We start from the raw sequence: 26,144 nt of genomic DNA on the forward strand, positions 1-26,144 counted from the left end.
TGTGCGTATATATAAATATACAGGGTATTTAAAGATACTTTAGCACTACTTCAGGGGGGTGGGGTGGTTTAGTATGCTAAAAATAAGAACAAAAATTGCACACAATCTTATGCGCAAAATGAATCCTGTTTCCGAATTATTATTAAAACCACCCTTGAAGTTACGTTAATGTATTATGAAATATCCTGTATATATAATATGTATGTACACTTACATGTATATTTATATCCTCATCTTACCTACTTTTTTAATTAGGTATATATAAAGCTCTGTTAAATTTATTTTTTTTATTATATTCTGACGTAATTTATTTATAGTTATATTAATATCTATATTTATATTTATATTTATATATATTTATATTTATATTTTTATATTTATTAATATTTGATAAATTAATAACAGAGAGAGGAACCTCCTCTTCTTTCTCAAATGAATTTTCTTATCTATCGACGTTTAGTTTTTCCCTATCCTAGACGGAAGAATAATAAAAGCAGTGAGTTTTAGTGTTTAATTCTAAAGAGGCGTTTCTTGTTTTATCTTTTTTTTTTGTTTTTGGTTTGTCACACAAATTTTTGTAGAGAAACAAAATTAGTATACGTAGTATCAATCGGGTCGTGGGAGGATCGTTTCAATCGAAAGTTAAATTAAAATAAGAAACGAGGGGAAAGTGGGAAAGAGATGGATTTTTATAGGGTGGAAATTTTTTTTTTACGGCGGTTGGGGGGAAAAGTTTTTCTTTCCATCGATCACATCGATCGAAAGAAAGGATTGATTAAATCTTTGAAATATTTTCTCATAATATTTACAATATTATCTTTTCGATTTCGTTTACTTTGCTAATTTCCTACGATTTCTCATCGTCCGTTCTCGAGTAAATTCGTGGAATTGATTAGATTGTAAAAAAGTGATAACTATTTTATTTCTATATCGTTTTTGTCTCTGAGATGATATTATGCAAATTATCCAATGAATTGTGTGGCAAAGCTTTTAAACATTAATAAAAATCTTTTATTATAGCTCAATCGTTTTGCTTTTATTTCCAAATAAAAATGAAGTTGAAATCAACAAGTTTCTAAGTGGTCAAAGAATCAAAATTAGTCAGAGATATAAGAACATGGAGAGTTGTTAAAGAAGTATTGTATAAAAAAAACGCGTTGATTAATTTTTAGGAACATGGATGCACAGACAGAGAGAGAGAAAGGGAGTAGGAATGAAGATGAAAAAAACAGAAAAGAAAAGTAAATAAGAGTAAGAGCATTGAGGACTGTTTCCAGGCCGATGAATAAACTCGAGGATTTTGGGTGCTCCCTTTTACTCTCTTAGTCTCTTTCACTGACTTTTTTCTTTCTTTTTTATCTTTCCCCTTCTTTGCCATCTTATAAAATCCGGAGCAACCAAGTGCCATTTACTCCGAATATATCCTTAAGTTTCGAGGAAGACAGCAATCTGCTCTTAACTTGCCTTCACCGTCGACTTTTCGACCCTCCCTCTCTTCTCTCAGTCTCTCTATCTACCTTATTTCCTCGATTCTTGACTTATTCCTTCAATTTCAAGAGACTACCAGGACGAAGAGTTATATGTCCTGTTTACGTCAGCAACTTTTTTCAAAAAAAAAAAGAAAAACAAAAAAGAAAAAAAACAGAGAGTAGTAAGATAAAAAGAAAACAAAAGAAAAATAATAAAAAAAAAAGGAGAGAGAGAGAAAATGATAGAAGACGAATAGAATTCCTCGAGGTATTCGAAAGTAATAAGAAAGAAATGGTGCAAAAAGAGTAGAACGGGAATGAAAACGGGATGAGGTGGTGATGGTAAAGTAGCAGTAGTAGTAATAATAATAATAATAATACTAGTAATAGTACCAGTTGCAGTAGTATTAGTAATAGTAATAGTAATATGAACAGGAGAAGAGGAGGAATAAGAAGAAGAAGAAGAAGAAGTCAGTAGAGCATTGCTAGAACAAATTATCGGCTTCCTTCAAGTCGTATTACGGATTACGGTCTTCCTCCCCCCTCACTCCCACCTCTCATAAACCTACTCCTGCTCCTCCCTCTTTTCCACCCACTTCACTTCTTCTTCTTCTCAGAGGACTCGAGACGATCATCGCATCACGTCGGTCTTCCACGAAGCTTCTGTCACTTTCCAAAGCTATTTATCTTCTTCATTATTTCAATGACGATTCGATTTCTACCTCGGCATTTCGTATTATTCATTTGCGGTTAACCAACTTTCTTGTCCCTCTTCCTTCCCCTCCCCCTCTCTATATATTTCTCACTGTTTCTCTCGATGCTAAATACACAGACGCGCACTTACACAAGTGTATTCATTCATGCAACTCATATAGGACTTTGTGAATTTACATATGTAAATATCATACACGTTCTTCAGTTATAATCGATTAATTAATTCGATATGTTAAATGATCGAATCGAGAACGGACGACGATCGAAATTACCTATCTCCTTCTCTCTCTCTCTCTCTCTCTCTCTTCCTGTCTCTTTTTAATTGACTGACTCATTCATCTTTCATTTAATTATTTTTTTGAAATCGTACGACGATTTTTTAATTCTGTAGAATAAAATTAAGGAGGTCGAGTAGTAATTATCGAAACAAATTTTTACCTTTTTCTTTTTTAATTCACACAGCATAATTGTTTTATTATCTAACTTTTTGTTTGCTAAAAAATAAAAATGTATATGTAATTTTTGTTGAGAAGAAATAGTTTAAATCTATTGTTTATCTTCATAATCTTTCAACCGGGATCGTCGAAATATTGCAGCGTAATTCGCGGTCGTAGGTTTTAAGTGCGGGGAAAGGGGGGGTTGTGGCGGTGGTGGTGGTTACGGGGGTATTAATTTGGTAATAGTTCATAAAGCTCGACATAGTTTTAACGCTCGATCGAAAGTTAACTTCTAGGCCGCAAAGGCTTTCTCTTCGCACATTATTTTTTATCACACTTATATACACACACACGTACACGCATCGCACATACGCACACGCGCAGAGACAAAAAAAGAAAACAGGAGATATTCTTTCTTTTTTTTTTAAGTCAACCGAAGAACTCGCGAAGGAGAAAAGCTCGTAGTTTTTCTTTTTTTAGGTATTTCATTTTTTTTTGTCTTTTTTCTCTCACATTTTTTCTTCTTTTCAATCTTTCGCGAGAAAGGGGAAAGAGATTTTGGCCGACGTGAACAAAATCCTTTCTTTTCTTTTTCTCTTTTGTTCTGTTTTACTTCTCATCTTATCTCCATTTCTTTTCTTTTCATTTGTATTTTCATTTTTATTCTATCTTGCGTTTTAGATATTTTCTCAACATTTTTCGCGACAACGCGGCATCGGTCTTCCCCCCTTTGCGAGTAAAATTTCGTACTCTCGGCTATTTTAGCTAGCGATCTCGAGTAAGAAAAAGAAAAAGAAAAACAAAAGAAGGAAGAAAATATTCAAAGACAGGAAATAGAAAAAAGAAAGAAAAAGAGGATCAAATAAAAATTGGAATCGAGGGTAAGAGAACTCTGTGTGCTAGATTAGAGTTTGATAAGAAAACTTAAAATCGGTTAGCCGTTCGCGACTCGTAAAAGTATCATCGTCCAAATGGACGTAACTGTGGCCGTGGATAAAAGTAGAATATTTTGTGTATTCGTTCGATAAATAAGTCGATCGGCTCCACTCGCAGATACGCTTGACGCTATCACGCTGTTGCAAGCTTCCGGTACTGGATCTAGAAAATAATAAAAACAAGAAGGTCAAACATTTTCAAACGGGTTTCCATAAAGATATTTACTTAATCGCCCGTTAAATAGAAAAAAAAGAGAGAAAAGGTTGATTTTCAGGGAGATGATGGTGAAGTGAGTTTTAATATGCTAATGCAAAGATCCTGTCCCGTATTCTTCTCGAAGATAAAACAGAACGGATTCCTTTATCCTTTTTCTTTTGCTGTCTCATTTTAAAGAGTAAAAAAAGAGCAAAAAAAAAACTGCATATTCCCATTTCGCTTTCCATCTCTTTCTCTCGCTTTTTGTTCTTTTTGCGCAAGAGAAGGAAAACGTACGATGTAATAATTAACGTTTTTTTTCAATTGGATCGTCCGATAAGCAATTTTTCCTATTACAAATTTATTTTCATCCAAAACAATAATAATAAATAATAAAATATTTCAAAATTGTGTAATATATTTCGTATAAGGGTAATTATCGAAGATTTTATAAAAATTACTTTTGCAATTAATGTTTGTTGTTTGGGAATTAGAAAAAACTGTTAGTTAATGGAAGGGTTGGTTAAATAAATGCGTAGCCAATGCTTTGTTATTAATTAATATTAATAATCTTTTGTTTTGTTAATCTTTAATGATCATTGTTAAACAGCTTTGAAATAATTCTGAATGATAATGAAAAAGGATATCGTAAGTTTGAAACTTTATAAAGTTACATTTATATTTTGAAATGTTTCTCTCTTTTGCATGCGGGAGAGTGAGAGTAAGAGAGAGAGAGAGAGAGAGAGAAAGAGAAAGGAAGAGAAAATGTCAACATTCATTTCGTTGAATAAACAATTGATTTCCATAATTCGAAATGTACCGATTAAACAAAAATATGAAATTGCACGGATCTACCCGTTTGGTCGAACGAAACTATGCTTTATATCTTTTTGTCTCTTTCTCTCTCTCTCTCTCTCTCTCTCTCTCTCACACACACACACATACACATAAACGTGTATACCAAAAAATATACTTTGTTTATCGTTATCGAAGCTTCTGGTGGCTTCTCTTGGCTGTTCTGAGGAAAACGAAATAGAGATTTAATCGAGAAAACAGGTACTACGTTGATAAAAAGGGTATGAGAGGAAAAAAAATAAATTGGAGGATAATCTTGGTCGTTTGGGTGTAAAAGGATCGATCGATCGTAGTTCGTTAATGTTCGTTAAGGTTCGTTAAAAGGAATGAGAATGATCGATTTGGCAATCTAGAATAGAAAAAGAATTTGTTGAAGTAGCGGATTTTGATGAATCTCCGCGAGCTCTAATTAATTCGGTTCACCGATTTGAAAATGTTTTTACTAGCTAGTAAAATAAAGAGAGAGACAGAGAGAGAGAGAGAGGGAGAAGGAAGGAAAGAAAACGAGAGAGAGTGTGAGATTGTGTGTGCGAGAGAGAGGGAGAGAGAAGCATGTCAGCAACAGTAGCAGCAGAAACAACAACAACAACAGCGGCAGCGGCAGCAGCAGCAACGTTGTAAAGCTCTCTCAAGGGTTAAGGTAATTAAGTAGGATCGTTTAATCCTTTATTCTCGGCATAGAAATGGACAAAGGAAAAGACCGAACAGTTTGAGCATAAAATAAACGTCCTTAGAACGAAAAGGTTTTGACGAGTTTTCGTTCAGGAGAAAATTGAATAAAAGGAGCATCGTGTTGACAACGGCACGTAAACTCCTGTTTTCTCTCTCTCTCTCTCTCTCTCTCTCTCTCTCTCTTTTTCTTTCTTTCTGTATATGCATTGCTCTATGTCTTTATGTGTACGCGTATGTGTAAGTGTATATATTTAATACATACCGGGTACTCCTTTGAGTCGCGGTAGAAACTCGTTCCAAAAGGCGCATGACGTCGTGCGCAGTCCCTCTCCGAGCCCTTTTTTCTCCGCGTTAAAAATGAAATATACTGGTCGATCTCTCGAATATGGCGGCCATACTTTCTCGTCTTCCGTTGGTTTCCTAATGGAAATAATTCAACGAATATTAGTCTTTCCGTTGTTACTTCATATACCGTAATATCATATTTGTTACTTTTCTCTTATTCCGAATCGTTTTGTTCAATTTCACTTGTTTGATTTGAATTTAAAAAAACAAGAAAACACGAGTGCTCGTGTTATTTACAGTCATTTGTCAAACTTTATTTAATAAATAATATCCCTAATATTGTGCGTTATTGTTTTGAATATATTGCGTATTATAGGAAAATAGAGAAAGAAAAAAACATTCGAAATTTCTTAGAAATAAGTTCTAATCGAATATGCAAATGAGAAAATGTTCGGTTATGTACGATCTCCAAAATTTTCGAGTATTTTCTTTTTCATTAAATTAATATTTTTAAATATTGTTGGGGAGTAATTTATGAACACCCTGTGTATTAGTAAAATAGAAAACAGCAAAATGAATTTCTTTGAAATTCATTTGCATATTATAAAATACGGATAAAAATAAAGAAAAAGATTGATCATTTATAAATTGAAACTAAGCAGATTGTCGAGAAGCTAGGATGGTTATCGAGGAAGGAAGTTGATTGGGATAAACATTCTAAGGCATCAAAGAGGTTCTCCTTTCGGTGTATAAAGCTTAAGATAGGGAAGGTTCGTGCGTGCCACAGCATAAGGATCAATAAAGTCGAAGACTAAGCTACTTCAGTCGGAGATTGGGGAATTATCTTAGTGATCCCAGTTATGTCAGCGAATGGAAATAGACAAATTTTAGCATCGATAATTGCTAATCAGTAGTCTTCAAACTTTTTCCGTTCACGAAATTTGTATTAGTGTAAAAAATATTTGATGATACTTTTCTTTCAATTGTCGATTGATTTATCTTACACACCTATGCATATAACTAATTATACCCATGATCTTCTATAGTACTGTTTAAACTGTCGATCTGCTTATTTCACCCACATACGCACCCACGTATACATCCCGCATACATCGAAACAATAATTCGTTGAGCCCCTAAGTACGTTGCTTGGAACTCCAGAATTTCGTGGAATACAATTTGAAGACCACTGATTTATACGTAGCTTGCAAAATTGCTTTTCTTCAGAGATAATAAGCTTTTCATTGGAAGAATCCAAAGACTATATGAGTTTCTCTTTCAATTTCTATGAATGTGGACGTTTAGTAGACGTCACACTTGAATATGGGTATTCAGTTCGCGAAAAGGGAACACGGAGAACGTTGGGTTTCATCAGTAGAGCAATCAGAACCTCGTGGCTTTGCTTCGATTTAGACAGCTTTGGTTAATTTCAAGAGTAAACACTTGCGACTGGGAAACAGGAGTGAGGAATGCCACGAAATTCCAACTCTACTGGCTCTTGGTGTATCGATTATCTCGACTATGAACTATGTTTGTTTCTCTCATCTATCAGTATACGTATACGTGTGTATGTGTTCGAATATATTGGGAAAGGAAGAGAAAAAACATTTATAGGTTCGATTATACTCGAAAAATAATTTCGTTCTTTCCTTGCTCGATGCTCGTTACCAGAGAAACTAATCATTTATTTCTATTTTTCAACTTGATAGATTATTTCCAAACGGATTTCTTAGAAGACCGATTCCTCGGTTTCTGACGCGCAAATCTATTGGTAGATTTTATTAATTGGAAAATATTATTTATTCTATTAACGATCACATTAGTTTGTGTAATTTTTCATTGATTTTATTTTATCAAATGAATAATATATTATATAATATAATATTGTAATTATATAATGTACTTTATAATTATAGTTTTTTATATTTTTTTAGTTTATCAGATTTTATTAGATTTGATGTATGTACGGTTATTTATATTTAAATATTCCTCGAAGAAAGGTTATTTTTCTTGACTTCGGAGAGATTCTCATTTGAATCACATGTCTCTCGTAGACTCCTTATTCAATTTCTCTTTTTTTTTTTTTTCATTCGTCTCGCCGTTCGCTCCCGTCATTAATCATCCTACATTATGAGATAAATAACGCGTCGATCGATGAAAAGCAAGAAGTAGGAAAAAAAATATATATCTTCTTTCATTCAACAAAAATTACTGGTTTGATAATGAAAAAGTCAATGCGTGCGTACGTAAGTGAATTCGTGTGCATAAAGGTATGTAATCAATTGTATGAATTATCGATTAAAATTATTGTGTCAAAAGTGGTAGATCATTTTTCATTGAAATTATACAGGACGGTCTTGATAATGTGTCTTTTCGAAGAAGATTATTATTTCAGTCTAAGTAAGATTGATAATTTAGTTTATCGTTTCTTTGCGTGCAACTAATCGCTAACGTTCTGTCTAATGTCAAAGTTAAACGTTCATTTAAATCGGCTTTATTTATTATTATTTCTTATAGTATTCTCGAGAGTATCATTTTCGTGATTTAATATCCAAGACAAGTATTTTAAGAATCAAATAAATTAGGGTCAGTCAATAATTATGTATTTATAATTTTATGTTTGTTTACTGTCAAGTGTTTTAGTATTTGCGATTTTCCTTTCAATACAGTTGTATAGTTTTGAATGTTTTTTGAATACGTAAAATATTGCATAAAAATGTATGCTTAAATTCATCAAAAATTTGTAAAAGAATATTAAAACAATTACTAATGCACAAATATTAATTCATGAAAATCTAGCAGTACAACTAACGTAACAAAAATATTAATACTTGAATAATTATTGTCCTTGTAGTAATTAATTAAAATAAACTTACAATCACAGGACAATGTTCGTTTGGCAAATACAAAGTTCCGACGGGACGATTCATTTTCACGAAATCTCACAACGAGAACTTATCGTTGGTGCTTGCTTCGTAGTAACACGTAGTATCACTCTGTTAGTGACTGGACACAGTTAATTCTGATGCAGGGTAACAGGACATTGCTAGAATCGTAATCCTTTAAAGCTTCTATTTCGGAACAGTATCGTGGATAAGCTTTCGACGAAGTAAACCATTCGAAGTTAGGATTCGTTACTGATACCACACGTAACAATTTATTTACGTATATAGGGTATAACAAAAATGAACATCAAATTTTTTAAATATAATAAAAAATATTAATATATACATAAATATTTTTCATTTGCAATCCAATTATGTTTATTATTTACTAGAAAACATGAAACACTTGCTGAAAATTTAAATAGGGTAATACCACTTGTGAGTGTTAAATATATTATGCAAAATACAAAATTCAACAACGCATGGTTTCATATTTAAACATAATGTGTCTCAGATTCAATTGAAGTAAAATAAAATAAACATATTTGGAGTATACTAATAATAAGATAATGCATGAAAGTTTGATAAGTCAGAAATGCTTCATTTCCCAATTCCACGTTCTAACATATTTTTCTTCTGAACGTATGAAATATTCATTCCTGAAGTTTCATCGCTTACTTTTGTTACACCCTCTATGTATCTGTATACGTATGATATATACGAATGTATGGCACACACACACTCTCACGTGCATGGGTATATTTGAAGCGTATCTTTCACAAAGTTTGTATCAAAGTAACTATCTTACCACAAGGTAATTAAATATTTCAATAGATATTTGCACTTCTAGCACGTTTAACATTCCTTTTAGTGAAACCAAGAAACTTATATTGTCAATTAGTCTAACGAAATGTTTACAATTGGGAAATGTTTACAAATTGGGAAAGAGAAAATCGAAATGATAAGAAAAATAAAAAGAGAACGATATTATTTGGATGGTTGAATCTCTTATGGGATCGTAAGATGGGTCATAATAAACTTACATCCCAATAAAATTCTTGCCATATTCCTAGCTTCGCTCTTTTCACTGTTCGACCTGGAATGTTTCATTGCTATTCTACTTTTGGCTCGATTGTAAAAGATTTATGTATGTATAGAGTGTTTCAAAATATATGAGCATAACTTCATGGATGGTTTCAGTACACTGAAATAAAATAAAAAATGTTCAGATACCCGATATGATCGAATTGTAGCCATTTTTTTTGTCGTCCAATAACTCCTGCAATTTTAATAGTTGTAGGAACTTTTTTGTTTCTTATTTTATCGTACTGAAACTATCCTTTAAATTACGTCAACTTATTTTGAAGCATCCTGCGAATCTACTCCTTTATTTTGTCTTCCAAATTTGGTTTATTCCACGTATATACCCACTACTATTTCCATATACTTGTTTTATATGAAATTTATTAAAAAAGTATACCAACCCGAATGAAATTTATTTACCAATTTATATTTCGGACAATAGAAATTCCTTTAATCAATTGAGTTGCGCGATAAACCTCGAAGTTTCGATTAATTCGTAGTGCACGAGTTAGTCCTGTGAATTGTTGGAATACCCTTTCTCCATCTATATTCGGTCACGTTGTTTGTTAGGAAATTAAATACGGGCTTGGGAGAATTTAAGTTCATGTTGTTGAACAACAAGCACAATTATCCTTGTTTGTTTTCTACATTTTTGATCTCTTTGAAAATTCTAGTTTTATTTTTCAATTCAAATATAAAACGAAGAACTTTTTCGAGAAATTTATTTATGTTTATTTAAATATTTTGAATCTCTTATGGATTATAATTTTATAATCTCGTTAAAAGATAAAACGGAAAATTTGAATCGTCGGATGGAAGAAGAAATGTAATGAAATCGTTTGCCATATTTTTATTAAAGTACCTTTTCTTTTTTATATTTTCCTAAAGGGAGATAAGATTTTGAACTCCAACGATAAATAGATATGGAAATTTAAAAAGTCCACTTACCCGTCGGTTGCGAATTGGGAGAAAACCTTGATCATTCTAACGGAAAGGTCCCTCTCGTTTTCGCTATACTTCAAGGACATATTCAAAGGATTTCCAAATACGTATTCGATCTCATCCCCGTGCATCACGCCCATCCATTCGCCCCAGAGATTGGTACTTGTCCTCTGTAAACACAATTTTTCATTCGCTCTATCAAATAGCCATTTGCTCAATTACATTACGAATGGAAACAGAATTAGGAAAAGAGAAAATCACACCTGTTGGGATAAAGAGAAAATTATTTGACTTTTAAAATTAATTTATATAGAAAAACGGTCGTGATCATGCACGACTGAGACTATTCGAATTTAGATTATTCCAATAGTTCTCTAAAATGTCACGATATCTTCCAAGACATTTAGCAAATTAGGCGAGTGCCAATAAAACTTTGGATTCTTATCAAGCTTATACACATTAAATCATTTTTTATTTAATTCAAAGAATTACATTTCTCGATAGTACCTAAACCTAATCCTATTTTCTTTAGCAAATAATTTTATTTACATACACATATACATGCATGCATATGCATGTGCCCATTTGTAAGACGATAAACAGAGCCGAACATGTTTCAGATATGGGCCATGTGGTTCTTTGTTCAACATTAGAAGAAATATATTTCGTATGTCATGGAAAAATTGTTGAGTATTCTCATCCATATAGGACAAGAAAGAAAAAGGAAAAAAGAGTTGTGGAAAGATAATAATTCATTGCATTTAAATTTTCCACGATTCTAACGTCGAATTCTTCTTTTACGATGCAAAGTTTCGAAAGAATTTAACGAAGATATCTGCCATTGTTTGAAAGCCATTGTCTTCATGTAAATTCAACGTTAGATCTTTCTTCGGAAAACCTTTTGTTTTGATAAAAACTCAACAACCACGAATCATTTTTCCTTTTCTCTATACGATTTTTCACTTGGTGGGAGAAACAAATGTTTTTTTAGAACGACTATCAAATGTCTTTTTTCTATATTATTTTTTCGGAAGAGAGAGAAAGAATATTTTATTTTTTAAAATGATTTGCAAGAATCTCATTAATGATGTTATCATTATTTTTTATTTTAACGACAACCCGTTTGTTTAGAGATCTATAATTATAATTATAGTTATTTAATAATATTTGAAATCTATAAATTATCCTTACTAAATATAAATGTTATAAAAATATTAAATAATATGTATATAATTAAGAACAAAATACTTTTAAGCCAAAAATGAATATTCAATGATAACTATAATAATTTATTATCAATTATTACTAATTTTGTAAATTATATTACTATCCGAAAAGTAATGAATATATTCAATAAGATATGCAAATAAATAAAATTATCTCGTGTTAACAATATCATCCAGATAACATTTGATTTAATAAGACGAAAATTCGTAATAGAAACTACGTAAATGATATGACACAGATAAAATCGTATTGATTCGATTGACCTTGGCAAAAGGTCAAAATTAATATTCATTCGTAAACGCTAGAATTATAAGACGAAAAGTTGATGTATAAGGAGGGGGAAGGTGGGTTTGTGTGTGTGGGTAAGCTCCCGCGATTATAGAACCATCGAGTTACATCGAGGTATCGCAATTCGTTACACCCTCGATCGTAACGACAACGACGATCGAAAATTATTTCATTATTCAATCGGTCGACCCTCGATCTTCCACGATCATAATCTCTCGTTGAGCCCAATCGTGCGTAATAAATTTAATAGCTTTCTTCCATAAATCCCACGTCTGGAGAGAACTCTCTCTCTTACTCATTCTGTAGCAATGACGATGCTCATGGCAAAGTATTTTCCAATCTCCGGTTATACGATTGCAAAGTAGAACGGGACGATGAACGAGTAAACTCTTTGCTGAAATTTTTGACGAACTGTCAAAGGTAAAATGCTTGTTGCTTGTCTTTTCATTGAAGAAAATCCATCAATTGCAAAATAAGAGAGAGAAAGAGTGATCAAGAAAATTTTATCCTTTCAAAAAGCGAATCTCTACCCTTTTTTGTTTCATTCTTTGTCTCTCTCTTTTTTCTTTTCCTTTTTTTTTTTTTCTATTTTTCCCTGCCATTCCTGTCTTCTTTTTTTATATTCCGTCTTTCTTCGCTGTTTCCTCTCTCTCTCTCTTTCGCCCTTTTACCGACTCACTTTACGTCCCACTAGATTGACGTTTAATTTAAGAAACTCGAGTTTCTCGTAAGACGCACACGTAAGACCTTCTTGCAAGTTCCTTTTATTTGTCACTCCTTGTACTATCGTACACACGTGCACTCTCTATTTTCTCATTACTTTTCTTTAACCTTTTATATTATAATCTTATTTATTTATCGTTCCTCTCTTTTAAGATATTCTACAGATCGATATTTAATTTTCATCTTTTTGTCCGTATCTTTTCATTCTTTTTTATCATTCATCGAATTTTCTTTTTCTTTTACTATATATATATATATTATCACAGTGAGTATCGTAAAAAGACAGGAAGAAAAATTACAACAAAGTCAATTGAAAAACATGTATAAGTTGATGCACATCGTGTGCATCGTGCATACCCTACAACAAAGTGAGAATAAATTCGTACATGGTTTATCGCGTAACCATCGTTCATCGATCCACGTCTACCTTCATTTATCTCTTTCCATACAAATGATCAAACACGTGCAATCACGTGCAATATATGAGAGAGACCAATTGACTACTTGTCATCATTCTCGTTTTCTCTTCATACTTGATAAAATATTTTCATTTTTATTATATTCGTAGTACCGTTTAAAGTCGAGTGAAAGAAAAAGAGAAAGAGACCAATTGCAACGATACGCAATTGTACTTTTTTATCTTTCTTTATACCCTCCCACATATACACACAGAAATACTTGTGTACTACCAGTAAAATTCCCTCGTGTAAATTATCTCGGAGGATGAAAATATTTTTCGTGCTACGTTCGAGGTCCATTTTCTACGAATGTTCTTGCGAGATATACAGTCAGTTAGAAAATTATACTCTACCATTTTTAAAAGAAAAAAAAGTTCTCTTTTTCTTTTTATACTATAATTCATACAACACATACTCACTTTTACAGATATTTTTATATTCAAAAATATGATTTAAATGAATGTTACGAGTGTTTTAAAGTTGTTTGAATATTTTTCTTCTTGTTTTTCTTTTTAATTCTGATTTTTTTTAAAACGAGAAGAAGAAGATGATTAATTGTATTATTTATTGGAGTGGAAGATTGTAACATTTAAAATATTCAAAAGTAATAAGTCATCGGATAAATAAGATTAACATTAGCTTAACAAGAAAATTAATTAGGAACGATTTAAAAGCTAATAACCAAGTGGAAAGTAATTAAGTTAAATTTATGTGGTATACAAAATGTAATTATTAGAGAGAAAGAGAGAGAGTGTGTGTGTATAGCTATTTTATATGCTTATCAATTTATACACGTACATTTAAAAGCATTTAGATGATAATGATCATTTTGATTATACGACCTTACACGATAATTAAATAGAAAATAATTGTAAAATATGCAAGCTGTTTGAGAATAATTATTTTTAATTTTTTAAAAAGATTTTACACAAAAAAGGATTAAAGAAATAGATTGAAAAAACTTTAAAGTAAAAACTAAAGTTTAGATAATTCATTCAAATTTCAATTCAAAATTCAGTTCATTCAAATTTAATTCATTTGAATTTTTCAATGAATGATAATTGATTTTACGTCTAAAAATGAATTACAATTACATCAAAACATCCTGGAAAATAAAATGAAGAATAGAAAATAGAGTAAGAAAATAGAAAAGAAAAGAATGTAGGAAAATTTTCTTTGGAATTTTTCGATGAACTTAAGAGTCGTAGGATAAAAAAATAGATGGTTGGATGGATGGTTGGTACTGCTACCCACTACTGGGTGGAGAAGGGGTGGGGTAAAAAGAAAGAGAAAGAAAAAGAAAAAAGGTAGACGCGCTAACTCTCTTTACGAACCCAGCAAAAGTAACATTATCCATTTAGCCAAACTCTCGTCTCGGTTGAAAAAGTAAGTAACGTTGACGGTTCTTTCCTGCAAAACGGTATGGTTACACTTGCCTTCAGTTTTACATCGACGAGTATTCTACCAAACCTCATTTATTTTCTTTTTATCTTCTACTTCTTCTTCTTCTACTTCTTCTTCTTCTTCTACTTCTACTTTCTTTTTTTCTTTCTCTTTTCTTTCTTTCTCTCAATGGAAAACGATTTAATGACGCGAAGACGAGAAGTTCGAAAAGTCTTGAGCGTTAAATTACTTATGCAGCCAACCGCGACGAACAGATAATTAGTTTTCACGCACTTTTCTTCCAAACTTTTTTCTATCCTTCTTTATTTTCAAAGAGAAACAAAAAGAGAAAGAATAAGAGAATTTTTATTTTTTTTCTTCCCCCATTTAATCCTACCGCTTTCATATTTATAATTAAAATTTGTCAGACATTTAATGTAATTACGAATAACCGGAGCTAAATTTTGTTCGTTCTTTTCTTCATTTTTATAAAAGAGATATCGCATAGCGTTATTTATGAAATTTTTGCCAACTTTTAAATACAACGAGGTAGAATATTTCCATTTCTTATTAATCTCGTTTTTTAATATTTTGTAAAAGTCGTTACGCTTATATATATATTTCTCGAAACTCGTGATTTCTTTTAAAGGATATTGTGTGTGTGTTTATATATATACGTTTATATATATCTAGTACGTAAAAGGTTGGTAAGGTTAGTAACTGTGCGATAGGGGTAATCAAACTTTTTGAGATGTAGTAGCTTTCCCACGAACCGGAAAACTCATAGCTTTGGTAAAAGGAAAGCAGTTGTAACTATTCTTCTCCTCGTGAAATTCCAACCAGACTTTTGTCCAAGATCGTACATCAACCAAAAGAAAGAGAGAGAGAGAGAAAAGTAGAAAAGACTTATATCGTTCTTTCCCAAAGTTACCTTTCCACCATTGTTATAACCCTAGAAAGTCCTACTACCTACCATTACTCGAAAAACGTTCATTACTATCTTATACTTATAACCATAAATTTTGATTCTTTTCCTTTCAAACACGAAATCTCTTTTAAGTTCGTCCGACTTTTCTCTGTCATACCTTATAGATTTTACTGTCACGTCAGTTGATTGTTCAGTTTTTAATGCGTTGATAAATCATTTTGACAAATAAAGAAATTATCCGAAAAATTATTAAAAATTATTTATAATGAATATTTATATTATACTATTATTAAATTTCTTTAAATATATAGTGAGGGAACAAAAGTATTCGTACAGCAAGTATGTGAAAAAAAAAGATCCGTATTTTTTACATTATTAATTGTAATATTATATATATATATATATATATTTTTGCATATAACGCACTAACACTAGTAGTAAGCAATAAAAATAAACAAAAGTTAATTATAGTATTTTGTAACTTACAAGATTTGAGTATTCGTCGAATGGCGAAATTTCAGTGGAACATAAGTATTCGTGTATCATTAGTATTTCGCAAGATTTCTCTTTTCTGCGAATAACTGGATGGATTGAAAAGTTTTTAACCTAATACGGGAACAATATTTAGTTTCGTTCAAACTGTTTTTCTTTTATTACAAAAATATATTCAAAAATTGTTTGGAACTATAAAAACTGATATACCATCAATACCATATATTTTTCGCTAACACGAAAAAAGATATGTCACGTATCAGTTTTGTAGATTTTTTTAAAAACATGATATCAAAGAGTTACATCGAATCAAATTCAATGTCAATCGTTAGAAATATTCTTTGTAAACGAATGAGAAACCGGATGGTATGACCAACTGTTAAATAGGAAATCAAATGGTTTATTCGTGTGATTTTGTTGTTTTTTTGTATTATTTTATTTCATTTTATTTGTATATTTCGCGGATGTATCATTTTATAACGTCCAGATCAAGAACCCGTCCAGAAGTCATGTCCACATTTTCTGAAATATCTTGCACATATAAACTATACATGGATAGATAGAAGATAACGGTTGAAAGTAGATTGACGATTTCCAAATTTGCTTCGGGCACTTTATTATTTAAATGGGTTTCTACGTTGAAGGTTGCACGTTGTGTTGCACGAGCCATAGCTCGTAGGCTATGGGGAATGCCATTATCGAGCATGCAAAATACCCTTAGGCAAGTAGCTGGCACACGATTGTGGCTTGCCAAAGACATTAATCCGCTACTCAATGGATTACATTAATAAAATTTAAACACGTAGCAAAGTGCAACTTTACTTCCACCGTTGGTCATCTGATCCCTACTGCTTTTACCTTTTACATTTTATAACGTTAACACTCCGTTACTTTTTTAACATCTCTCTTATATATTTTCAATATTAAAATATTATTTTCCTTATAATTCATTTATCGTGCGTGCCGGAACAAATTATTTTGTTAATTATACGAAATTATTTTCATTAAAATAATGTCAAAATGTCTTTCGATCTAAGTGATTTGTTTTTTTTTAGGGAATGTTCGATGAATGGTCCTATTGTTTGAATAATTTCTATCTTATTAAAATGGAACGATAACGTCCTTGAATCTAAATGGCCTAAGTCGTAAATGCGTCTTGTCCCACGTGAGTAGAGCTAAGCTCGAGATAAACGATGCGAATAACGAAAGGGCAGGAAATTGAGTTCACGTGGCATTCGCCTAATGGATTTCATTCTATCAACTATCGTCGAACGTTCGTCCAATGGTAGTATAATAACGGATAGTAGCTAGCAAACCTAACTGTGTATCAAATTGCCAGACTACGTCACGCAAATTCTTCGGCAACCTTTTAACGAAAATTATTTCTATTTTATTAATTAACATATTAAATGTGAAAAAGAGACATTGATTTTAACGAGAGATTTCAAATATCTATAATTTACGAATTATTAAAATAATATTATATAAATATTTTCAATTCAATTTGATATTTTTTACGATGCAAATATTCACACGTTAATATAACGAAAAAATTGAGTTGAAGAGTTTGTAGGTAAGTTTAAAGTTAATCGATAATTTTCCTTTGATCTCTTATAACTTAGGAAATGGTATTAGAAATGTTTGAAAAATATCGATTGATGTATTGCAATAAGACTACTGCAAAAGTTTGATAACTATAAAATAATGAAGCAAACTTATCTCAAAACTCTTTCTCTTTCTCTTTTTGTTAATTTATACAGTCAAAATGTTAATTTTCTAAGATCGATAATTCGAGGTTGAACTTGAATGTATTCTCATTTATAAAAAATGACATCCCTTTATCAAGTTTTTCGATTTTCTTCTCTTCTTTTCTTCGAAAGCCAAATTAAGAGAGAAGGATTTTTCTGTCTCTCTCTCTCTCTCTCTCTCTCTCTCTCTCTCTCTCTCTCTCTCTCTCTCTTTCGCTTTGACTTCTTCAACGCCCATCAATCGGCTCTCTTTAATTATTCTTATCCCTTAGGTATAGCTGCGGCTCCATTTATCTCGAATTATTATTCGGCCCTGAACGAAAGACGAACTGGAGCTATCTCGCCTCAGGATCATAATTGAATATCCCTACGAAAGGATTCTGATTGCTTTTCCAACTTTCTTGCTAGAACCCGTGAAGGCTCTTTTCCCAAGCCTTTCCGTAATTCTCGAATAGTTCCAACGTTCTTCTTGGACGTTTTGATTAGTTACGAATTTGCTGCTGCTTCTACTTCGTGTATGTGTGTGTGTTATCGTCATCGAAGAAATCCGATAAAAAAGAAATGAAAATCCGCTACGATCGATGAAAAAAAAAAAAAAAAAAAACAGGAAAAAATCGTCGCATAAGATAAACTTTTATTTATTCCAAAGAAATTCGATAGAAACTCAATCAAAATTCTATCCAATCGAAAAAACGTATTTTTTCGCGTTTGCACGAAATATTTGCTTTTGAAAATAATCGAATCGTAAAAGTATTTCTTTTTTTTTTTTTGGTTATATTGCAAAGAAAGAAAGAAAAATGCTAGGAAATCGATGCTACGGTTTAAATATTTGTCGTATTTCGTATTTATTCGTAAATGGATGTAATATTTGTCGAAAATGAATATTGTACGTTTGTAAAGTGTTAATTGAGAAGGGTCAAGGGGTTGGAATTTAAGTAGGATATGTATGTAAATGAAATAAATAAAATTCGTGTGGTGTAAATATAATTGTATTATAAAGTTCGTCAGTGGCATGAGGGTAGGTGGAAAACGGGGTGTGGTGGTTGGTTATTCGTTTCGTAGTGAGAGTTTGATAATCAATTATACGCGTAGAAGTACAGTTAATAAAGGTATATGTAACCAGTTTATCACCGGGGATTCTCTTGTAAAAGCATTTCCTAGTTAGTCGGATACGAAATAGTCTAAAGCGAGCGGTGATTTCGATGCTAATTCGCGACTCGTTAATACCAATGCGAGCCAGCCCCGCCGCTTTTGTCTCTTGTCGTTTCTAATAATTATCTAACAGCTATGCCAGACGTGCACTCGCACGTCGACGTCATTATTATCTCCTTCCTTTGAATTACTTTCCAACCCTGAAAACTTACATTCGAGCACGAAATCCTCGAAACATGTTTCGACCATGTCCGTTCCCGGGTTAAACTACAAAATTTCACGTTTAAATAAAACTCTTCAAATATATTTTATATGCGTGGTTTAAATATAAAATAAGAGAGAGAGAGAGAGAATAAAATTATATTAATATAAAAAAGATTTGTCAAATTTTAATAATGGAGGAAAGTTGTTGTTTCGAAATTTCACATTTCAGTTAATTGCAAAAAACAATTTGTGCTATTTAAGTAAATCATATATTATATTTAATACACCTTTTTTACCTATAGAAAATTATTTATTATTTAAATCCAATATAATACAAAATTAAATGCAGTTTTTGTCAATATAGGAAACAGAAGAACATACATTACATGTGTGCTGTACACACATCGACATTAAGTTCAGTTTGATCTTTTTCATTCTACAATAAATTGTCACACACTCGCACTCATATCACCACACGCGACAAATAAAGAATAACATTTCCTTAACAGTACTAATAAGGAAATCGTCTATCGATATTTCTAGAAATATTGATGCACACACTTCTAATACTAATCAGCAAAAAACACTGCTTCTCTGTTCACTTCTCGAATTTTTTCTCACCTTCACATATATATATATATATATATATATATATATATATATAAGTACATATAGGGTGAGTACTTATACATAGAACATTTAGGTATGCAAAAGTTGGGTGAAGGTAATGGCAGTTTGGTGTGTCGGCATAGCAAGGCTCATTCTTTTTAATTAAGAGGCACTCCTGGAAACAGCTGTTGTCCATATTGGAACAAGTGCAACCCCCTAGCAATTCCCTAGCCCGAGAGAATGTCAATGGGATGATACTAGAAACAATTTATGTGAACTAACGAGAATCCAATTGTCCTGAAACATTTTATTTATAGTATACGTATACACATTTAACTAATACTGTCAACATTGATATCAATTATAAATAACTAGTCGTGTCAAGGTTTGGAAGTGAATTTTTTCTGAAAAGGTATATTTGTAAAAAAAAATTATCAATCAATAGTATATTTCGGGTGGGACACTTCAATTAGAGCAACAAACAAATCATTAGTATAAAGTTGTATCGTTAGAAAAAAAGAGATAATCACTGTTTCGTTAAAGAGAATTATTTATGATATTTTTAACCAATATTCAGATTTTTCCTATTGCAATTTCATACATTCGCCACGTGTATTTTTAATTTGTTTTTTTTTTTTTTAATGAAATTGGTCAGCCAATCGAGAGTGATTTTGTGTGAATTAAAAAACGATGAAATTGAAAGAACAGATACTAGAAGGAGAAAAAAAGAAAATAAAATGAAACAAAACAGGGGAAAAAAAAGTAAGAAAAGTAAGGAAAATTCTCTCTTGGATTCAAAGTCGAAAGAAACGAATTCGGTTGAATTTGTTATTTGGTTCCTTTCTTTTTTGTTTTTTTTTTGTCGGTAAGATCCAGGAACCATAGAAATCGTATACCTTAAGGTGATATATTGAAGAGGATGGACTACGTGTAACCGAATAAAGCTACTCCTACCCTGTTAGCAACTGGGCTATCTCTCGAATCGATCGACTAACCTGGGAAACAGAATTAGCTTTGTGTAACATTGCTTGGTAAACAGAAATTACCATTGCCTTCCATAATTCATTAAATTTCGATCGACCTTTACCACCTCCGGTGATTTACTCTGATGAACCTCTCGTCTATTGTTACCACCAAAAAAAAACAAGACAAAAACACCACCTCCCAATTATGAATAATCATTATCTTTCCCCTAACCTCTTAACCCTTAATACTAAAGTTCCCATCAAATTTAAATATAATTTCCCATAGACAGTACTAACGTATGTATGGAAGCATACGGACAAGGTTTATTTGTAAGTGAAAAGTTATATATTATATGTTTGCAGATTTTTCGTTGGAACATTTTTTTTTTCTCCTTTTTTTTTCTCCTCCTGGTCTGGTTTTGTTTAAAGCCTTTCACTCGCCGTGTGTGAAGGAGGAACGGAGAAAAAAGAAGGAGGGGTAGCAGAATCATCCCTTTTTACAAATACCCGATATTCGCATGCGTACTCTATCGATTTTATCTACATGACGCGATCCGTATCATCGCTTAGTCGTAAACTGAAATCATTGATCCAGATTTACAATACGATTTACATCGGTTAACGATACCTTCCCTTCGTTTTGTATATGTGTACATATAAATATGTGTGCGCGCGAGCGTGTATATTGGTAGTTGAAATTTCTCGCGATTGAGTTATTCGAAATCATTTGGAAATCGATTAATTCATCCAATATGTTTGTATATTGTTAGTTATACACACGCATTCACATACACAAATACCTATATACATACATGCATACACGAATACGTGTAAATAGAAATTGTTAATAAAAACGAAATAAAATAATGTGCAAGGGCAAAGAAAGAAAAGAGAAAAGAAAAAATAAATAGAAATAAAGGAAAGAAGGGAGTGATATCCCATGCGATTTAAATGTCGATTGATTAAAAGTAATAATATCGGATGAAATAGGTATCGTAAAATCTGACGCGTAAGGTAATATATATGTTCCCTATATTCAGAGTAAAAATATCCCGAGGGAAAAATAAACGGTCGACAGCGCTTAATTAACAGTTTCCCCAGTGTCGTTTTTGTAATGTCGGTACTTCAAATTCACGAGAACACTTTACTCGATCTTTATGCTACTCAAACTTGCAAACCTTCTCTTCTCTTCACTTCTCTTATTTCTTTTTTCTCTCATTTTGTATTTCTTTCCTTTTGTCGTATATTTTTTATTTTAAATACGAAGAAATGAAAATGATTTTTTTCAACGAAATGCCATCAAACGAAGATACGTTTTCTTTCAAATCTAAAGCTGTACCCGCAATTCTCATTTAAAGCACGTTTAAATAATCCCCTACTTTTATGTTTCCATTTGTAGCGTTTTCAGGTTTCTTTCTCCGTTTCCAATTATTTCCTAAATTTTCTGCACGAGTTCGTGCATTATAGTTGAAAATTAGTTTTTGCGTCTTTGTTGATAAAAAAATAAGATTTTGTATGTATCAAATATTTAATTTCATTTAATTAATATTGTATAACAAAATATGATCCAAGAGTTTCAGTTATAGTCGTTTTGTTTTTCTAATATATTAAAAAGGAAAATTTAATAAATCCATTTAACTCTCTTTCGATTATAAATTTCATCCAAATTGTATTAAAATTGTATAAAACTTGTTGAATTTAATTAAATCGCTTTGTATAAAAACCGTGCTTTTTTATTAAATAGGAGATTATCAGTGGTGTGCATTTAAAAATATGGATTTTGTATGGTCTCGATAACGTTCGTAGAATGATAAATATATTAAATAAGCGAAAAGGGGAGAGAAAGAAAATAGGGGAAGCATGGTGGTGTAGAGTGAAAATGGGCATACGAGTGTACACACATATACGCGTGAATACACGTAAGTAAAAAGCTCGATTTCCGCGTTTAGAGTAGTTAGATAGGAAAGAGCGTTATTAAGATTACGGTTTGCGCGCATGAATAACGACATCCTCTTTACTTCCAGTCCACTCCTTCTCCGCTTTCTGATAAATCACCTCCTCCGCTAATTACTCGAGTTTCTACGTACCGCGCGGCATTTCGCTTATGCGCATTTCACGTCCCAGTTACTACTCAGAAGAGGGAGGAAAGGGTGCCTTAAGAGGGTACGACCAAAGGGTTGTTGCTTGCATAATTGTTAAAGGGCTCGAAAAAGACAAGGAAAAATAATGATCCTTCTAACTAACATAAGTGAAAAAAGCAAAAAAAGGGAAATTTTTTTTTCTTTTTTTTTCCTTATAAACCGTAAACGCGAACGATTGCGTACGTAAATTTAATTAACAAATTCGTTTACGAAATACGACAATGATTGTGGTTAATTTTTCAATGAAGTTTCTATTATTCGAAACATTTTTCTTTTTTCTGGGGGCGGGGGGAGGTTTCTTTTGGCAATTATAAAAAATTAAGCTTCGGTAGACTTCGTTTTACCACCATGATTATTCGTTATAAAAAAAAGAAAAAAGTATCTGTAATTACGATAATATTAGTCCAAACGTATATCGATAATTGCAATGGTGTATACTAAATCTTTACAGAAAGTAAAAAATGTACGCGAAAGCTCGTTGCACTCCGAGTAAATCCATACCAACCGTTCGTTACCTGTTTTCCAATAATTATTTTTCCTATTCTGAGTTGTTCGTTTCGTTTATAAAAAAAGTTAACACGAGAAAGAAAGAGAGAGAGGAGAGAGAGAGAGAATTGGAGAGATAAAACATTTCAAATAAACGTGTTCTTTTTTAAAAAAAAAACATTAAAAGCTAGAAAGGAAATGAAGAGAAGAAAAACAAGGTAAAAACAAACGAAAAAAATATAGATAAAATCATTTTCTAATTATCCGTTTACTCTTCTTAATTATTATCTTCCCTTTTATCTTCGTGTTGCTTCGTTTGCTCGCTCGTTCAGATTAAAATATTATATAACAACGAGCTCTACGAGACGTTTCCATTCTCTTTCGCATATCGTTAAAAAAAACAAAAGAAGAAAAAACCTGGGAGGTGGGGAACTCGATAACGTTCGTTAATCTTTTTCTATCCCACATGCGTATATGTACTGCGTATTTTTTTTTATGTTTTATTATTTTTTTCCCCCTTTCTGTCACTTCTTGTTCCACATTCCGCGTAACGCGAGGCCACTTTATCCGTCATCTTTCTCTATCTCTCTAACACAAATTCGTGCGCACGTTTTTCAATCCTCGCTGGCGCGCTAAGCCCCCGAGAAAAAAGCAATTTGCACCTCGGCTAAAGCCGTATAAATCTTGGATAACAGAGATTATACGTAATTAAAGCTCATGAACTTTACCATGCGAGACGTAACATACGAGTCACGTTATTACGGGCCACGCGTTGCTCTTCGACTTTAAATTTAAGTCGAAAATTACTATTTAAAGCTTTCCCATACTATTTTTCATTTTATTTTCGTATATTTCTTTTTGTCCTATCAATTTTTATTTATTTGACAAAAAAAAAACAAAACAAATAAATTTTATATTTTTTTTTTTTACTTTAAATAAAATAAATTAGCAGTTGTCATATCGGTGAGATTTGTAAAAAAATGTTTTACATTTGAAAACAAACGTCAGGTTTCATTTTCCAAATAATTTCTTATTTCTTTCACGTTCAACATATATAAAAAAGAATAAAAACAACGAAGATAAAGAGACAGAAATACAGAAAGAAAGAAGGTAAAGGAAATAGAGACGATTGCGTGGATGATTGGAACTAACAACAACGAGAATGAAAGAAATAAAAAAGTAGCAAAGTGAAATGCCGTTCGATGAGAATAACACACTCGAGTCTATCGATCACCTATCGTCCATGTGAAAAAGCTTACCGAACAACTACAAATTCAACTGTGCATTCAACCTTTTCATATATTTATATATTTCTATCTTTCTCTTTCTTTCCTAAAACTACTAGAACGTGCATTCATAACGACGAATCTCATCAAAGGAACACGTATCCAATGAAAATATGTACAGGTATATCACCGATATATCACTGTCTACTTTCTTCATTTTCTTTTCATGTATCTGCATTCTACGATATTACCGTGAACAAGATATCCGAACTTGAAATTGTTTTCTATCTTTGATTTACAACTGAAAGAACATTTAACTTTTCCATTATTTTTTTATTTGAATCGAACTGGTTCTTAGATTTTTCAGATTTGATATGTTTATTTTTATGATTCTTGTGAACTATAACCTCATAGCGCAAATAAAAATACTAATCTTTTGGAAAGTAATTTATTTCTTTTTTTTTTTTAAGCAAAACTTTAAATATTTCGTTTCTTAATTTAATTTATATACTTATAACATATTTATAAGTTTCTTTTTTCAAACTGTAATTAATTATATTTCAAGAGAATTTATTTTCCTAACGTTATAAAGTATAAAAAGAACAAATCTTTGAGATAATTCCATCAACTGCAGTTTCGAGTCGGTTGGTTTGAATATAGAATGTTAAAGTAGATATAGGAAGTTTAGTTATTCTCTTAATAAAGAGAGAAAGAGAATTACTAGTACTTTTGTATCATTCCTTTGTCGATATAATTAATTACATTAAGTAACGTACCGTGATCACTTTATTTCAGAGTAATTGCTCGATCATAGAATATGTTCCTGAAAATACAATGCTAATACGGATATTCTATAATGCACACATATCTCCCTATACGTGTATCACTGTATAAAACAAGGACAATGATGTCATCCCGATAAGCAGATGTAAGCGCGCATGTTCAAAAACGTTGTTGACCCTACGAAAGCGGAGGTAACCAATTAAAGCTCGAGAGCAACGCAACGTTACTCGAGTCAGTTTAAATACTATAGATCACAATCTCCAACGATACGTTCCTGGATTGTATTTTTAAGTATTATATATCTCTCTCTTTTTTTTTACCTTACTGATTTATTTATTATTTTCTTAACAAAGATAATAGAGATAGATTTCTTGATAAAAATTCAGACAAAAAGAACAACTCTTTTAATAATCCAATCAACTAACTTACACATCCATTTTGTATATTTCATGAATAATTTATTGTAATATATTTGAATATTATAAAATATTCAACAGTTTTTATTATTAGAACGATATTATTTAGAACAATTTATCGTTTAAAATACTGTAACTTTTATTACATTTTCTAATTTGTTTTTTGTTCGGTCGGTTAATCTATGCACGCTCGATGTCAACGCCGAATGATAATATCGTCTAGAAAATAACGTTCAAGACTAAACAAAGATACAAAACTTCTTTACTAACGCAGAATATTCATAAAGTTCGCGTTAACGGCACACCATTGTCAAACCAACAAGCACTTTTCTTCTTCCATCTTTTACTCTTTCTCTCTCATTCTCATTTTCTTCCTTTATTTAAATTATTTTCATTTGCATTATTAATGCGTTACATTGTCCCTCTAAATTCATGTACTTTT

General features: G+C 31.6%; 1 protein-coding gene across 1 annotated transcript in view; it reads right to left on the reverse strand.

The window, feature by feature from the left end:
- Positions 1 to 1,559: 1,559 nt before the first annotated feature.
- LOC106785674 (acetylcholinesterase-like) overlaps positions 1,560 to 26,144 on the reverse strand; it is a 127,501-nt gene continuing 102,916 nt past the window's right edge. The window contains exons 4-6 of the mRNA XM_014746314.1: positions 10,480 to 10,643; positions 5,541 to 5,698; positions 1,560 to 3,718 (exon numbers count right to left, since the gene is read on the reverse strand). Coding sequence (XP_014601800.1) covers positions 3,555 to 3,718; positions 5,541 to 5,698; positions 10,480 to 10,643 — 486 coding nt within the window. The 3' untranslated portion in view covers positions 1,560 to 3,554. The remainder of the gene's footprint in view (positions 3,719 to 5,540; positions 5,699 to 10,479; positions 10,644 to 26,144) is intronic.

Source organism: Polistes canadensis, unplaced genomic scaffold, assembly GCF_001313835.1.
Source record: "Polistes canadensis isolate GaletaPanama2010 unplaced genomic scaffold, ASM131383v1 scaffold_55, whole genome shotgun sequence".
Classification (NCBI taxonomy): Eukaryota; Metazoa; Arthropoda; class Insecta; order Hymenoptera; family Vespidae; genus Polistes; species Polistes canadensis.